This window comes from Lampetra planeri, chromosome 47, assembly GCF_965212315.1.
Source record: "Lampetra planeri chromosome 47, kcLamPlan1.2.h2, whole genome shotgun sequence".
Taxonomy (NCBI): domain Eukaryota; kingdom Metazoa; phylum Chordata; class Hyperoartia; order Petromyzontiformes; family Petromyzontidae; genus Lampetra; species Lampetra planeri.
In genome coordinates this window covers 8,534,598-8,552,562 of record NC_136153.1, presented here as the reverse complement: position 1 = coordinate 8,552,562, position 17,965 = coordinate 8,534,598, and the positions used below count along the sequence as shown (strand labels likewise).

Genomic DNA, 17,965 nt, shown 5'->3' with positions numbered 1-17,965 from the left:
TCAACTACTCGTACACCTTCTGGTGAGCCATCTCCCAGCGATGGTGATGGCGGTGAATCGATCAATCAGTCAATCAATCGATCAGTCTTTCCTCGCCCATGTGTGCGTGTGGAAAGCAACGATGGCGCAGTGGTTAGCACACTGCGTTACGAACCCGCTCATAACCAACATTTGTGACGAATATCTGAACCGGTTGACTCAGCGTGAAATGAGTACCTGGTGCAAGTGCGTGAACATCAGCACTGCGGAGACAAAGCTAGCCGGGCGTGGTGCTGGCCACCCACCCCGTCGTGTGCCGTGTTGCCCTTAATAGGGGCTCGCTAACAGCACTTGCCCCGCCAGTCTGATAAGGCTACACGGGGGATCTCGGTCTTTTTGTCTCCGTGACAGCGAAGGATTCTTACCGCTCGTTCTCCTCTCTGACGCGACGCTCCACCTCCTCCCTCTCACGCTGCTCCCGAGCCTGGCGTCTCTTCTCTCCCAGCAGCCTCGTGGCTTCCTCCGCATTACTGGTGCCAGCGCGGTTATCACCTACGTGCACACCACACACACCACACCACACACACCACACACACACAATGCACACGCGGTGAGCTGGTGGCCGGATGCGGCTAACAGATCAGGGCATTGAATGCCACGGTGAGCTCCTTGGTTAAAATCCAGATTTCAGCAGCCTGTCAAAGCAAAATTTAACTATTTATTTATTTTTATTTTACCAGGTAAGGCCCACTGAACTTTTTTTATTTTTTCCAAAAGCGACCTGGCTCTCACAAATGATAGCTCAATGAAGTGGATTATCATCACGTGGATATTTCTCGCAGCCAAATACTCTAAACGTGATGTGCATTCTAAATGTGGAGGGAAAAACCCGGAGGACCCAGAGAAAACTCCACGCAACCACGGTGAGAGAGAGACACGCAAACTCCAAATATACAGCAGGCGTCAGGGTCGGGATAGAACCCACGACCTCCTGTACACCAGGCGAGGCAGTAAACATCTCGCCACAACGACGATGACCGCACCATTGTTGTGCAACATCGAAAGTCAAGATCCCAAAAGTCAACGCCATTTTAAAAAGGAAGCATTGTTGGCGGCGCTCAAGGCCCCCGTTTACAGCCCCGAACCAGCGGTAGAAACTTCGACATTCCTATGGCGGAGGCGAGTCCATCCATGAGACAAGCGTTGATGACTTGCCAACAAGAACACAAAGGATTATGCGCAATATGTGGGAACGTGCCCCTTAGATAGAATCTGCCGCTCGTCCGTGGTTTCCTCCTCGCGCCACGCAAGCGAGCCGGAAACTGCGCGGCGGTAACGGCGCGTTACAAGTTGACTTTATAAATAAATACATTTACTCCAAAATGACAACATAAACGCCACGGTGGCGAGATGTTAAACTCCGGCGTCTGGTATGCAGGAGATCGTAGGTTCGATCCTGACCCTGACGTCCGCTCGCTGTATATTTGGAGTCTACGTGTCTCTCTCTCTCCCCGTGGTGGTCGTGTGGATTTTTCTCCGGGTCCTCCGGTTTTTCCCTCCATATTTAGAATCAATGTGTGTCTAAAGTAGTTGGCTGCTGCTATAAATTTGCACATGATAAACCATCATTTGTGGCCAGACCGCTTTGAAAAAGTGGGCTTTACCTGGTAAAATAAAAATAGTTTAGTTTAGTCTATGGTTCTGTACGTATCTCTATGGATCTCTGTGTGTCTCTATGGGCCTCTATGTATCTCGATGGATCTCGATGCCGGCCACGGCCTGAGAGTCACCCCCCAGTGGAAGAAAAAGGACGCAGGTGTGACACCGTTACCGGCGTTCGCCTGTTCAGCCGAGGCCTCGGAGGCCTCCTTGTCCTTGGGTTTGGCTCCGCGCGGCAGCTTCTTCTCGGGAGTGCCGGGCGATTTGACGTCTCCCGGCGTGGTCGCTCGCTCCTTCGTCCGCTCGCCCGATCGCCGCGCCTGCCGCGGGTTGCTGGGCGACGGCGGGCGATGGCGAGAGGGCGACTGGGGAGTCGCGTTGCCGGGGGACGTCCTGCGGCGTCGCGCGGGAGACGATTTCGCCGGAGAGGGCAGCCTGCGGAACAAGCGCGACCGTACGCCCCGCCGTTTGGCCGCGTGCCCGCGTGTGTGAACGACGCTCAAAGCGCCGGCATTCGCCCGACGCTCGTTTAGCTCCGACGCGCTTTTGTCGCGCGCCGTGCGTGCGCCCTCGCCCTCCGCGGCGGTGGATCACGGGGCGCCGCGCCGCCGTACCTGGCCATGCCACCCGCAGGCGAGGTCGGGGTTTTGTCGTTGGCCTCGGTGGCCGGGGAAGGGGAGCGCTTTGAGTGCGCCGCTTCGCGTCTCATGGCCGGCAGCGTCTCCTGACTCCGAGAGCTCGTCTGCGAAAACACGCGGCAAGAAAGTCGTCGTCATTATCAGCGGCATCAGCAGCAATAACATGGGCATCGGCATCATTATCATCATCAGCAGCAGCAGCATGAGCAATGGCATCATCAACAGCACCATTAACATCCGAGTTGTGATTATCGTCGGAATTAAAACAGGCTTAATAAAGGATAAACAACTGGCTGGCTGCAGGGTGACGTCCAGTCAAAAATGATGCATTGGCTGTTAAGGGGTTAATCTGAAAGCTGGGAACACATCGCGAGTGTGCGTACGCGGCGTGTGCATACGCGGGGGGGTACGTATGTGGTGTGTACGTACGTGGTGTGTACGTATGTGGTGTGTACGTACGTGGGGGGGTTCGTATCTGGTGTGTGCATACGTGGTGTGTACGTACGTGGGGGGGGTTCGTATCTGGTGTGCGTACGTGGTGTGTACTTACGTGGTGTGTACGTATGTGGTGTGTGCGTATGAAAAACCTCTAAGTCCTGGCTAGAGCCATTGTCTGAAGAGTCCTTGCTCAGTCTGTCTCCACTCCGGCTACGCAGGGGGCGGTTCGGAGGAATAACCGGGCCTCCCGAAGACCCAACACGACCTCCGGATGCCAGCCCTAAGCAAGGGAAGACGGACAGATTTATAGATGAACAGAAGATCAGACTATTAAAAAAAAAACAAGCGAATAGATAGAAAGCTACTGAGAGAAGCAGACACAAAGACAGATACAGATAGATGATTGAACAAAGGGGCAATAGACATGAGACACACTGAGAGATGAATAAACAGACAAGACAGTGGAAAAATTGATAGATGGACAGACATAATAACAGGTGGGCAGAGAGAGAGAGCAACAGACAAATAGATAGACAGTCGAAAGTCAGACAATCACCATTGGAACCTCCTTTGCCAGTAGCAAAATATAATAATAGGTTTTTTACCCTTTTATCTGGCAACAAAAATGACACCTTTTTTTATGCGCCTTTTGGCGTCATCTGGTCCAACACCATGTGAGACTAGGCTCTAAGAAAATCTGTCTCGGGTGTGGACCAATCAACTTCAAGGACAGTGCATACATTATCAGAGTTGTGTTTTTTGTTTGCATTCCAACCGCAGGTATTGTGGTCAATGAAATCATGACTCCTTGTAAAAAAGGTGTCAGTTTTGTTGCCATATAAAAGGGTAAAAAACAATTATCAAGTCAGACAATGATAGCACAGATGTATGGATGGATGAGACAGATACAAATAGACAGATGGACACACGTGAAGACAGGCGAATGGACAGATAAGCAGACAGACGGGAAAACCAGATCCACAGGCAGATGGACAGGCAGACGGATGGGGTTCATGGAGAGGCAAGTACATTGTACTAGATAGATAGACACATAGATGGGCAGAGAGAAAGCTGGGCAGACAGATGAACAGAAAAAAACAGATGGATGTGAAACCAGATAACATTACAGCGCAACACACAGAAGACAGATTGACATACATACAGACGGACAGAGATACAAATAGACGGAGACCGACAGAAGTACAGATGAACAATTAGACAGACTGGGAGTTACTAAAGAAACGTTAAAAGCACGATAAAAACACGGCCATCACTACAATTGTCAACGGTTCATTGTAAGTGAAAAATGCAATTCGCTTTCAGAGCAGGGGGATGCAGCTTATCAGGACGCGTAAAACTATTCAAAAATATACTGACGCATCACGGGACCGCTTGATAAATAAAGCCTCCAAGCCTAAGGCGAGATGCAAATAAAGTCGGGCCGGAAATTTAGAAAAGTTAAATCCCTTCCCCCTGCCTGTTCTGATGAGTCCGGTGTGCCTGATACCGTCGATGCAACTGGTAGTGCCGTCCAAAATGTCAGGATGTTGCAATGTTATGATGTGAGGGAGGACGTGAAATCTAAATATTTTATATATTAGTAAAATATCGGCCAAGTGGTTGTTGAGGGCCGACTTTCGTATCGCAAAGACAAAGCGAACTAATACATTTAAAAACACGAACGACGCTCGGCTAAATGTGACCGTGGAATTGCGATATTGGCAACTTAATCAAATATTTCACAGCCCCCTTCTGTCGATCGACTCCACTGCTGGATGAAGGCGTCCCCACATGCTTTGTCGGTCATGGAGGTTGTTTTACCGTACACCGGTTTGAACATCGCTTTGTCACTGGTGTTAGCCGTTGCCAGGAATCGAACTCTGGTCGCCGGGTTCGTAGCGAGTGTGAGAACCGCAGCACCACTGTTCCGTAACAAACCGTCATCCTATATTTGTGGCAAAAAAGGTCCTAACCCAGGGCCTCAGTGTCCCTCACACGGCCATTATTATCAATAAGAGGTTTATTGGGTTAGATCGCGTAAATATATAAACATGTCGTTAAACCCGCCACCACCACCACCACCACCACGACACAGCCAATTAGTAAGGTTTGTCACGAAAACCAAACATGCCAATTCGCTACGAGTACAGAACACACCGGTTGTGTTGGAGAGTAAACCCACGACTACATTTACAATCCGAGTGCCGTGACGTTTCGCCGGTAATTAAAACAACCAGCATCATCAGACAACAGTTTTAAATCGACGGGGGATAAATGTGAAGTCGTTACTTGTGAGCCAATCAGGTGAGAAGACGAAAGGGGGATGGGGGAGGGTTAATGTATTCATATTAATTACAATGGATATCTATCATTGGGTTTAACGACACATTTATATTTACGCGTTTTTAACCTCCAAAAAAACCTCTTATGGATAATATTGGTCGCGTAAGCCTGCTACTATGTGTTAAATGGCTGCTATTACAAATCGGAATAATGGGGACACCCAGCCTCGGAAGTCAAGAAACCCAAACACAGATGTTCCGTCTTACTGTCCTTTACATAGCCATTAGGAAACCCACTGAAAACAAAAACACTCAGACCCAGTGTTCAATCCAAGAATCTTTTTCTCTCTGGCTCAGTGTCTTTGAACATAGGCATTGTGAAGCCACTGGGGAAATAGAGCACCCACTCAGACTCAGGGCTCAAACCCATAATCTCAAATGTGCTGGTTCAGTGGCTATGATGTGGCCATTATGGTCCCGCCTGAGATAGACAATTGGCGGGCGTTGTGGGCTGGGCCACGAGTTGAACCCTTCTGCTCTCACGCTTTCTCCACACGCACTACCGCGTGCATCTTCGAGATGTCCGCAGAGTACGACATCTTCGTGGAGTTGAGTGACGTCCGCAGTAGTTTCATGGGCAAAGCTTGAGAGAGAAAAAAAACTCACAACACGTGGCCTAACCTGTAAGGCCACGCTTGGGACTGCGAGTAGCTGGCGAAATCCCGTTCATGAACATAGACACCCGGCCACTTTCAAGTCAACGGGCTCTTTCAGTGTTACTCTCTTGCCACGCTGAATATCTCCATAGCTTTACCGGTCAGGGAGAGGACAGCACAGCTCCGGCTGCGTGCTAAAGATGAACGCGTTGGGGCCATCAACCAACTAACAACATTAAGGTCGGAAGGCTGGCGTTCAAACGAAGATGGTGCTAAACCCACGCACGTACACACGCGCGCGCACACACACACACACACACCATACGCGCACGCACACAAAAGAAAACAAAACAAGCATGAGATGGAACAAGATGGATTGTCATTTGGCTGTGTGCACAATTACGAAGAGCAAGAGAGTTTTGCTCGAAACGAAAACACAATCGGAGCGAGCGTTTAAAAAGTCGGTGGGCCCGACACGAGAGCGGCGCGACAACACAGGGCGAAAGCTAATCGCGAGCACGTGGCATTTAAGTGGGATTGCCGGATGTCACAGAATGAGATCGACAGCATCATCGCCGTCGTCATCATCATCATCAGCCATGAGCAATCAGATCCTGTGATGAAGGGATCCCCCCCGAAGCCACCGCCAAAGATGAATTGGACATATGGTAGAATTATATTTTTTGCTACAGGCCATTAAAATGGTCTCGCTCTGCGTGCTAAAAGGTACAAATTATCATTTTTGAAAACGTTTTTAATGGGATATAGTCAGACCCGGCTCCCGGTGTGCGCCTCCCAAATGTCTCCGCAGAAAGAGGATCGCTTGCCGAGAGGGAAGGCGATTTTCTCATGATTATGAAATGACACGTGCGATGAAAACGACGCCAATGATTACTTTAATGACCCGAGTGATGATAATTGTTTTTTTACCCTTTTATCTGGCAACAAAACTGACACCTTTTTTCAAGGAGTCATGTTTGCATTGGCCACAATACCTGCGGTCGTAATGCAAACAAAAAACACACAACTCTGATAATGTATGCACTGTCCTTGAAATTGATTGGTCCACACCCGAGACAGCTTTTCACTTTTGGCGTCATCTGGTCCAATAGAATGTGAGACTAGGCTCTAAGAAAAGCTGTCTCGGGTGTGGACCAATCAATTTCAAGGACAGTGCATACATTATCAAAGTTGTGTGTTTTTTGTTTGCATTACGACCGCAGGTATTATGGTCAATGCAAACATGACTCCTTGTAAAAAAGGTGTCAGTTTTGTTGCCAGATAAAAGGGTTAAAGATACAATTATCATATTTTGCTACTGGCAAAGGAGGTTCCAATGGACCCGAGTGATGATTGTGTTATGAGAGAGTGGCTTGACGAGTAGATTGGAACTGTGATGATGATGATGATGGACAATGCGGACTGCACTTCGAGGGAACTGTGTAGAGAAATAACGCAGCGTCGCCGAGGCCACTCGCTGTGAGGACACCGACTTCTCCAGCAACACTCGTATTAACAATGACGAGTGCACACAGCCAAACACGAACAAGCATGTAACATGATGTCAAGCAATGCAATGGATTGTAAATAACTTTGGAGAACAAGAATAATGTTTAACAGAAACAAACGGAAAATGGAGAATGAAGAGCGTTGTTGCGAAAAATAAACGCAGACATAAAAGCAATGCAATGCACGCGCAATTAAGTGTATTTTTTGCCGCATTATAAGTGCATTCGGAAATCTTACCGAGTCCTAATACCATACGATTGATCTACATCTGTGAATCAGCTCAAGCCACGTGACTTCTGCGTTGGCCACCCCAACTCCGAACCCATTGCCTCTGCCCCGCCGCCCGCTGTGAACAGAGACGGCCGCTCCGTGCGGCTCACTTCTGCTACTGGCTCTGGCCTTCTCCCTACCTCCCCCTCTCACCGTCACCATCTCATCCCCGACATCTATGGGCTGCCGCGGTGGCGGGATGGTTACTCCCTCGCCTGGAATGCAGGAGGGAGGGCGTGGGTTCGATCCCGACCCCGACTCCGACGCCTGTTGCATATTTGGAGTTTGTACCTCTCTCTCCACGTGGTCACGCAGTTTTTTCTCCGGGTCCTCCGGTTTTTCCATCCACATTTAGAATCAACATCACGCGTTTAGAGTATTTGGCTACTGCTATTAATTTCCACACGATAAGCCACTTTGTTGAGCTACCATTTGTGACATCCGGGTCGCTTCTGAAAAAAAGCTACATAGCTCAGTGGGGCCTTACCTGGTACAATAAAAATAGATTAGTTTTAGTTTAGATCTTGGCCCAGTCATTCATTCTCACCCTCTCCCCTGCTTGCCCAACGCTCCTTCTTTATGCTCACCTTGAGACCGTCACCGACTCACCTTCCTGCGGTGTGCCACGGGCGAAAGCTTTCGCGACAATAACGCGACGTGCGGTACGGCTCTCCGACGCGTTTGTAGATTTGCGCTGCTTACTGTCCTAAAATCCGGTTCCTGCAGAAGCTCCCGGGGGCTCGGGGAGCGTAAACTTTCCGTCGCCATACAAAACAACGCGTGGGCACAACCCGAAAACACGTTGGAAATAATATCGATGATGATGATAATGCCATTCACCCAAGAAAGACTCAGTGTCCTAAGACCTTTAGAGGCATGGTTGCGTAATTGGGGCGTTTAGCCAATTACATTCATGAGAGTTTGGCTTCATGTGGGAGGAAACCGGAGAACCTGGAGAAACCCCAAGCATTCGAGAGGGTAACAATCAACATCTCCATAGAGATAGATTTAAGAATCCATTTCTGTATTGCCACTACCTCAGCCTGAGTCTACAACGCCTGGCACTCCCGGGCAGTCTCCCATCCAAGTGAGCATCTGAGATCTGATAGGATCAGGCACATGCAGGGCGAGTTGGTCTCCAGCTGGGATGATTAGTCGATTAACTAACTATATTGTGGCTGGACCCCCTTCTACATGAAGGCGGGAAACTCCCCATGACAAGCCACAACCAGCCTGACAACACGGCCTGATGGTACTCATGACATCGTCAAGCACCGCCAATCACCTCCTGTCCAGCGGCACACGCGGGGCAAGATGACAAAAATAAGCAAAACTTTTTGTTCCACAACTATCTCTTTGTTATCCGATTAGTCGAGCGAAGCCACATGATAATGGGCAGAGCAATTGATTACCTAAATAATCGGATTAGATAATCCCAGCCCTGGTTTGGTCAAATCACCTCTGTCAGGTGACCCACAGATGCCTGCAGAAGAGGCCGAGAATCTTCTGTTGATGAAAGAATCCCCGGGCTTAGGTTGGCTCATGTTTGAGGCCAGGGATCTCCCTCCTGCAAGACAACGAGAATACAACTTGGACTGACCGAGCGACTCTAAAACCAGCGTCCCGACGCCTGCGGTCGACACATCCCAAACGCACTTGTCGTAGGTTGAAGGCGCAGGCTCCATTGCGATTCTATTCTCCCGACGTCGCAGTAAAAACAATGGGGCAAGTTCTTTTGTTTATATCCCAGCGTCTGTGCACCCAGCATCAGCGTAAAGCTGATGCTGGGTGCACAGTTAGTCCATCGGCAGGCCACGGGCGGCGGAGTAAAGACTGGGGACTCCTCCTTCCGAGACGCATGGACAGCGTGGAAGAGTAGACCAAACACCTTCTAGAGGGGCTCTTTAGATCTCCCGGGCACCTTCCTCCAGCAGCGGCGTGAGCTAATGAAGGGTTGCCCCCTTCATCTATGCGATGTGTATATATATATATAATTCTTTAATGGGGCAGAGATCATTCAATGGATGAGCACAATAACAACAATGACGTCAAGCCAAAGTCAAGTACCCCCCCCCCCCCCCGTTCAAACTGGCGAGCACGGTGCGACACCCATCGCAGTTTGCAAACTGTAACCCAGCGGCGGCGGAAACTCCATATTCAACCGCGGTGGTGGCCAGACTCTCAATCGGATAACCACTACCGTATAATAAACAATATAAGTTAACTCCGCAGATTACCAATCCGCCAGCAGATGAGGGCCTCTCTCACAGGATGCCATGTCAGCCACAGGGGGCTGTGTGACCGCACTGCGCCACGCCGGGGCAGTGCGGGTCGCTGGAGGGGAGCGAGGAGGCAAAGACCGGTCCCGATATTACGAGCCACTGACGTCAGTCGTGGCCGGGAATCAATACTCATCAATAGTCGGGTCGCCGGGTTCGCAGCGGGTTAACTACTGCACCAGTGCAAAACACATTTGCGAACGTCCTTACCTTTTCTGTTCTGCGGGGCCGCAGAATTTAGACGCAAACACTGGACCCTAAGATCCATTACGATTCCCCTCCGAAACAAACTTTATGGAGCACGAAAATAAATGAAACGCAAAAAACTTGGGTGCTTTGGAGTTGAACCGCTGGTGAGTATAGCACAACTGGCCCCGACTGCGGAAGAAACTGTGGCAACAACAAAAAAACTACTACCGTTCCTCAAACTCCGTGAGCCGCGCCTATTTCGGAATTAGCCACAAAAATGTGACCCAAACTGTGAATTCACAAGTACACAACAGCCTGGTGGCGGTGGCGACACGTTTCGCGAGCACTAGGGGGGGGCGTCGACGATTGCGTATTCCATCACAAACAAGAAGAGACTTGGCCAAGCAAGGGCAAACCTCGCATACCCGCGGAAACACGTGTGTCGTCGTGATGCGTCGGCCACAAGGCTGGTACCGAGACAATTTAACACACGAGAACGCTGCTACCTAGCTTTGGTATTAATCAGGGCTGGCCACGAGATGGCGATACTACGACACGTGATGAAAGTAGCACTGCAAGATGCCTCTGCAGTGGGAAATGCCGGCCGGAGATGAGAAAAGATGGTAACAGTTTGCTCTACACATTTTCGGACACGGGCCAAACACAGGATTACGTCCTTCCGGTGAGTGGTGCGAAATGTCGGACGTCACGCCGGACGACTCGCGGCATACGCACGTGAGGGATCGTACACACGCGATTCGTACAAACGGTACGTGACCATGCACGGGGGACACGGAGACACGCATCGCACCCGTGAACAGGCGAGTGGCCGCTGTAAGCTCACCTTCTTGCACGGGTGAGTTAGGAGTGGCGACCACGGAGCTGCTCCCTCCCCAGGACCAGCGTTTGCGCCGTGTGTCCAAACTTCCGCGTCTCTCCAATGACCGCTGGATGATCGGCTGCACCTGCCCATCGAGTGGGAGGGGGGGGTAAGAGTGGCAAAAGTAGAGATGACCCAGGTGGCTCAGGAGGTAAATGCCGTGTCAGCGACACCGAGCCCCCACCACTGAGACCCTGTGATTGAACCGAGTTCCTGAATGTGAGCGAGTCTTTGGCCTCAGCCTGGACACCAACGACTGCACAAAAAAAATATATATATTACACTTCATTTTAGCACCGAGTCGGCACGGCTGAGATAGCAGAGTTTGAATGTGCGTTCCAGATGCCCGTTATTAAACCATCTTGCCAAGTGGAGCGAGTTGATGTACGTTTGTTGAACTTCGTTCGCACTGTATGTAGCCAAACCTTGATATTCGGGAGATTGAGTCTCATCTTTGTCATCAATGACTGTACAAATATCCCCAATCAGGTTCATTTTGGAAATCTGGTGCTCACTTAATTTAGCTGCAATAGATTTATTTTGCCTGTCATGTGACAGGACACTCTTTACGGGGGATATGAACGGTGCACCCCCCTTGTGTGGATAAGAGGCAGGTCACGTTCCTTCAGACATTATTACATTGACACGTTTCACTTCATTGGGCAAAAATATCCAGCTCTCAGATCTAAAAATTGTCATTATATTTGACTTTTAAAATGACAAACACCCTCTCAAGTGGGGGAGGTGCATGAAAAACTCCAGTTCGCCTAGCACTGAGAGTTCACGGAAAAGCAGTTCTGAGATGTGGGTATGCGTGGATATGGGAGCGGCCACACGTCTGGAGCCTATGAGCGAGCCACGTACCAAAATCTCCGCGTGGCAGAGAGCCACAAGTCACACGGAGATCATGCCACCTTCCACGCTCAGGCTGCTTTGGCTGTGGAGTTTAGAAATGTGTGGAAGCACCCCCCCCCCCTCAAGCAACACTCGCGTCTAGCTACAACGCCAGAGGGAAGGCGAGCGGCCCGGGCCCACTCCCGCTTTGTAATAAAGTTGCGTTGAAAGGTGCGCGCAAAGAAGCACGGGGGAGATGACGCACGCTTGGAACTGCGTTGAGAAGCAGAATGAGGGAGCATGTGGGAATTAAGGACGCGCGCAGGTGAACGACGACACTCAAACCGAGTAAGTTGGCTTGGGAGGGACGCGCGGCTAGCAGAGACGGCGGCCGATGGTTTAGAATGACAACGGAGTGGCAGCCGAGGGACGGAGTGCGCGCGAGTACGAACGTACGTCGACCGATGAGATGGAGTGACAATATCGGCTCAAGTGCAGGATCGGGAGAGGTGACAGTGGCCTGAGCAGGCCTTCATCCAGCAGTGGATTGACAAAGGGCTGTACATTATTGAATTCTTGCATGGTTGTATATTATGTACACTGTGACCCAAGTGGCATGGGGAGGCTGCCATCCATGTTTTAAATGTGTATAATCCAGTATAGACTAAAGTATGAATTAATAAATGGGTGAACGTTTGTGTGAATACATGAATTCATGATTTGAGTGAATAAAACGAGGAGGGTATGAATGAGTGATGAGACGAGAAATAAATTAATTCATGAATGGGTGGGACCCCAAAAGAACCCCATTGTCCACGTGTTTTTTTACAAACGCAAGCATGCGGAATTTAAAGACGATCTTTGTTCGCTATGATTTGTAGGGTGACCGCGTAAAGCTCTGCACACTGGGCGCTGTGTTACCCAACAACACCCAGGGACTTCGCTGCCGGGCCAAGACTCTGCACACAGGGCTTCCCCCCCTCCAATGAGAAGCTATTGTCAACAAAAGCACTCAAAAGTCAAAGTAGAACACAACAACAATAACAATAATCGTGTTTATTTACCCACAGTCAGACCGGGCGGCTCAGCAGTCAAGCAAGTTCAAATCCTGGTTGTGGAGGGTAGGGGGGGGTTGATTCAGCCCATCATCCATCTGGGGTCGATGACAATAGGTACCACTTTGTGGGCAAGTCAACGGTGGTTGTCGTACGGACAAACTCGCTCCTGCCATAGGAATGTGGAATTTCCACGACTGGCTCAGGGCTGTAAACATGCAGTGAGCGCCGACGCCTCGATGCTCGTTTGAATGGGAAATCAATCGGCACCACTGACCTATGTATCCAGGAAACATGAAACTTTGCAAATTCCTCTTAAAGGAGAGATGTGCGTGTGACCTATAAAAAAAATGAGGATCCGGAGGAAACCCACCATGCATGAGAGGGGCTAACACCCAAAAATTTCGCGCAGATGAGTTCACAGGCCCACTTGCTGTACTGCCATCACATGGCCACAACGCAGCCTTGCAGCTTTTGGAGTTTCAATCCCCCCGTGGGTCCACCAACCCTTGCCGACAGAGAGAGCCTGATCAGCTTTGCGATGCAGCGGATTTGTAAATAATTGCGGGTAACAAAACAAGGTCCAACAGTAGCAATAAACGGGACTGCTGTAAGATTAAAGGTGACGATATAAAAGAAAAAACTACTCGAACATGAAAGCAACACAATGTAAGCACAATTAATGATACGATCCAAGTGCTTTTTGCTAATTAAAAAAAATAATTACCCCACCAAGGCCGACCACCAGGCGATTCACAATAATAATGTCAACAAGCCGGGGCCGCACCTCGAGCCACCAGTACAAACCACCACGCTCAACTCGGTCCACGCCTGCAAGGCGCTTTTTGTACCACATCTCGAGCGAGTAGTTTGCACAAAACACGGTCGCGCCGACCGATCGGCGTGCCACAAGTCGATCGCGCCGAATGGTGGAAGCCATCCAATGCCTTTGAATTTGTCTGCGGGTTTTTTTTTCAAGGAGGTAAAAAAGCAGCCCTGCAGCAATTGCTCACTCAAGTGGTATTTGGGACCTGCTCTTCCCAGCCGGCCAGACGTCTTCGAAGGGATACACATGCACCCACGCTTCACCCCACCACACGCGGCCTGCCCATCGACGAGCCCTGGTGGACCCGTGGAAACTGCTGGGTGGACAGAGACGGGGATGGCGGAGTTTAAGAAACTCGACAATTGTTTAAAATGCCGTGCCGGGAGAACGAATCCAACGAGCCACGTCCGGTTTGCAAGTCCGGCGTGCCGACCACTATGCCACGGGCAGCACTTGGTTCGGTTACAAACCATCGCCCGCTTCCCGGCTATGAATCGAGCGTTTCATCTCATCGTCCAACAAATATACACGGCACGTTACACAAGTCTCATTTTGTCCGTCCGAGCGGACGGTGAATGCATGGTGTAATTGTGTGTGTGTGTGTGCAAGCCGCGTCCACAACCCTGGCACACCCCACCCCCGTGCATCCTGGGTCAAACACACACTACGTTTGTGCCAAGACGCGGGGGACGTTATTTAGCTTGGTGTACGTTTCGAGACGTCGTTAGCCACGGCATTCACCGTGCGCGCGCGCGGGCTCACGTACAAAGGCGCGCGTGGCACCACGTAAAAGGCCTTTTGTCAATCTGACACTGGATAAGAGCGTGCTCCCCCCCTCCCCCACCAAGCCATGTGGGTCGTGGGGGTTGTTTGACCATACTTCACCATGCTGGTCAGTGCGGGTTGTTGTCATCCTTTTCCAACCCCCTTTAAATTAAGACCACAGCAAAACGAGCGCTCACAAGGTTATTTGGGGCACAGCTGGTGCTAGGCTTGTCCACGTTACCATGTCCGAGGATGAGAGTGGGACCGACACTCCAAAACGTAACAGAAAGGTGGGTCAAGCAACACCTCCGCTACTTTCGATCTATAGTGACAGATTGTCAATAGTCGGGCGTGTATATGTGGGAGTAAATTAGTACAGTACAACAATAATGTTACTGCTGTTCCTCCTCACAGCTCCACAAAGCTATTACAGCTGTCTTGGATGGCGGTTGCTCATCCGCTCACTGGTCAGGCTCAACTCTGCTTAGCTTCTGAGATCTGAAGAGATCGGATGCATTCTGGGAGATTTGTTCATAGGCTCATTTCTGAAACATTTCTAAACGTTGGGACACATTTCGTCCTATCTATATGTAGATACATTGTCTGAGAAATAATGCAAGTTATTTAATTCAAATGCCATTGTCAATCCACTGCTGGATGAAGGGCTCCCCATTCCATGCCGGGAAAAATTGTCTAAACATTTATTTCGTTCCGTCACGGTGCATTTTTGCATGAGGCCGAGTTGAGTAAACATGGGGTCCGTTTCGCCACGTCGAAACAACGTTCAGGTCCATCGGCCAAACGCTGCCGGCAACCAGTCGATCGAATGTGTTCGAGGCCACGCCCTGCTAACGACGGGATCAGATTGCCGAGACGGGGTGCTGCGGCTGGAGGGGTCCAGCCTTCCGCTTCACCAATTGTTGCTGGGAAACGCTGGCTCTGGAAAGGTCCACCGGGAATTTTTTTTATTTTTAAAGTGGTCGAATTGACTCTGGTACAGTGGTTGCCACGGTCAGCTCGGCACTTGACTTGCAAACCCAGAGATCACCGGGTTCAAATCGATCTCCCGGCTCTGTATTTGAGCGGCGACGGGGAATATTCCATCTACACCACCCGCCCCGCCGCCTCTGTCGACCGAGCAGGATGAATGGTTGGGGTAAAGTGTGGGTACTCCCACCGCTAGCCAAGACATCAGACCAAGCGTGGCAGAGTTGGCCAAATTCCCGCCCCCTCCCCGCGGCGCCCTCTTTGAGGTTACTCCGGTGCACGCCCTTCCGCCGGCAGTTGCATGAGCAGGCAGTTGCAGGGCCGCCCCTTCTCTACCTCTGTTCTCCCCTTCAAAGTGTGCGAACAGACCGTCGTTTGTTGACGATTTTATCCATCGGCAGTAATGCACTGCAAAGGCTCGTCAATTTAACAAAGCTTTCAGGATAAATTATTCATCGTCGGCGTAATATGTGCGCCGGTGTGATTGTATCAGTCGAAATCGTGTACGTACAGTACGTCCCAAATAACACACACATTCATCACATACATACCCAGCGAAGGCATTGTTAATATTTTAAAACATATACGCATTCGCGTTCGTTACGTTTTAACCACCAAAAACCCACACGTCATAACGGTGCAGCAGATGTGTGTATCGCCCAGAATGCCCCTGATGTCATTAAACCTCTGAAGCGAAGCTGTGTTGAGGAGAGTGCCAGGACGGGCGACCAGCGTGCACGACAGGTTGTTATAGGCTGCTGTGCGGGGCCTTCCTGGTGGCCAACAGAGGTAGGCAGTGACGCAAAGCCCCAATGTTGTACTGTACTCCATGCCACCACGTCTATGCTCCTCGCCGTCAACCCGCACTGACCAGCATGGTGAAGTACGGTTAAATAACCACCCCCCAAGGACCCGCACAGCGTGGGGAGGCCCTCATGCAATGTGCTGCACGGGTGCAACACATGCTGTTTACTCACATGTAGAGGAGCGGTGCCCACCATAGGAACGTGGAATTTCCACCGCTGGCCCAAGGCCACCAATGAATGGGCAAAGATCACTTCTCCGCAGCTTGGATGAGCCGGGAGAGACACTTTTGACGGGCTAAAGGGGCAGCCCTGCAAGTGCTCGCTCACGCCAATGCAGGCGGAGAGGGCCTCCACTGGCAGGGGACCTCAAGAGAGCCCCACTAAAGGGTGTTTTTGGCCTACTCTTCCACGCTGGACAGACACTTGTGGCTTATATTTACTTCGTGTCAATCTAGAATCATTATTATCGTTGCCAAATTCTGCACAGACTTAACAGGCCAAACATATGTGTGGTTTTATCTGGTTACTCCCATATCCTCCTACATGAAAACCAAACATCCCAATGCAGGACCCTCCTGAACAACAGCCTAGAGACTCAGCGAGACCACCGTGAACAAATACATGGCATTATTATGATCATTATTATTCACACAGCTTACAAAACCAAAGAAGACGAAAAACGCATACTGTACTTAATTAAAACTACGTAGGTTATACATACTACACAAAAGCACGTACTGCAATTAGACCAACACAGACCTTACCTGCAATGCTGTGCAGCTTGAAATACAATGTCTCGTTGTCTAAATTATCATCGATTTGAATTAGAACACTCGAACCTTTTCATAAACAGCCGCCGCGAATCGAATGTCCCCTCCGCGAGAATACGTGACATTTATTCAAAATATTTTGGCCGACGTTTCACGACATTGCGCTGGTCCCGTGTTCGGGCAGCGAGATCGGACGGCATGTACTGATACAAATTCCTTCCGATAACAAATCAAGCCCAGACTTGAGAACTAATCTCCCATCGCGTAAAACCAACGGGGGGTGGGGGGGGGGATCGACAAAGCCTATCGCCACCGGAGCAGTCCGCCGGATCGCCAAATCCTCACCCACCGCTGCAGTTAACCGTACATCCAATTAAGCCTGCGACGCAAAGCCTCCCGGCTACCGATCGCTGAGAGCGCTTGCACCAACGCACACACCCCCTTGGCGTGCTCCTCGATACGCCCGCTGCGGGCTTCTCGTCGCACACACGAGCGAGCGTGACGTCGCTGGAAAACGATTCCCTTCCGACCAGGGGCGGTGTCGCTCTCGGCTTCAGCAGGGAATGAGCAAGCGTGGGAAGGCGAGGAAGGGATGGGGATGGCCGGAGTGGGAGGAGGATTGCTTTGCGCGTGGGGGTCCACGATGGGCGTGGTTTTCTCAGACACACTGCACTGCAGAACATTTACTGTTGCTACCGCCTTGCCCCATCGATCGGAGGGGCACACAACAGGGCCTGCTACATTGTGCGTATTGAGAGCATCCTCCCCCCCTCCCCACATCATGGGTACCCTCAACATTCTGTCTGTATCTACGTTGAACTTACTTTGCACCACAAGTAGCCAACCGTGCAAGTCGGAGGTGTGGGGGAAGGACAATAAATTGTCTGTTGTCCGTCACTGTCCCTCTTCTTCTCCTCTGTGTCTGTCCGCCTGTGTGAATCTCTGTGTGAATCTCTGTGTGAATGTCTGTGTGAATCTCTGTGTGAATCTCTGTGTGAATCTCTGTGTGAATCTCTGTGTGAATCTCTGTGTGAATCTCTGCGTGTGTCTCATTATGTCTCTGTCTATCTGGGTGTCTGTGTTTTTCTCTCCCAACTGTGTTTTTTTTTGTCTATGTCATGTCTTTCTCTTTTCATGTATGTG

At 50.4% G+C, this 17,965-nt stretch overlaps 1 protein-coding gene across 4 annotated transcripts in view; it reads right to left on the bottom strand.

Annotated features, from left to right (window-relative positions):
* LOC144733581 (uncharacterized) overlaps nucleotides 1-17,965 on the bottom strand; it is a 49,979-nt gene that overhangs the window by 12,992 nt on the left and 19,022 nt on the right. For 2 of the 4 annotated variants that reach the window (XM_078615599.1, XM_078615600.1), the window contains exons 4-10: nucleotides 10,744-10,864; nucleotides 8,891-8,998; nucleotides 5,811-5,924; nucleotides 2,864-2,994; nucleotides 2,253-2,380; nucleotides 1,811-2,073; nucleotides 405-531 (exon numbers count right to left, since the gene is read on the bottom strand). In XM_078615599.1, coding sequence (XP_078471725.1) covers nucleotides 405-531; nucleotides 1,811-2,073; nucleotides 2,253-2,380; nucleotides 2,864-2,994; nucleotides 5,811-5,924; nucleotides 8,891-8,998; nucleotides 10,744-10,864 — 992 coding nt within the window. Of the gene's footprint in view, nucleotides 1-404; nucleotides 532-1,810; nucleotides 2,074-2,252; nucleotides 2,381-2,863; nucleotides 2,995-5,810; nucleotides 5,925-8,890; nucleotides 8,999-10,743; nucleotides 10,865-13,041; nucleotides 13,519-16,816; nucleotides 17,505-17,965 lie in introns of those variants that run through there. The other 2 variants (XM_078615602.1, XM_078615601.1) reach the window with 2 other exon arrangements.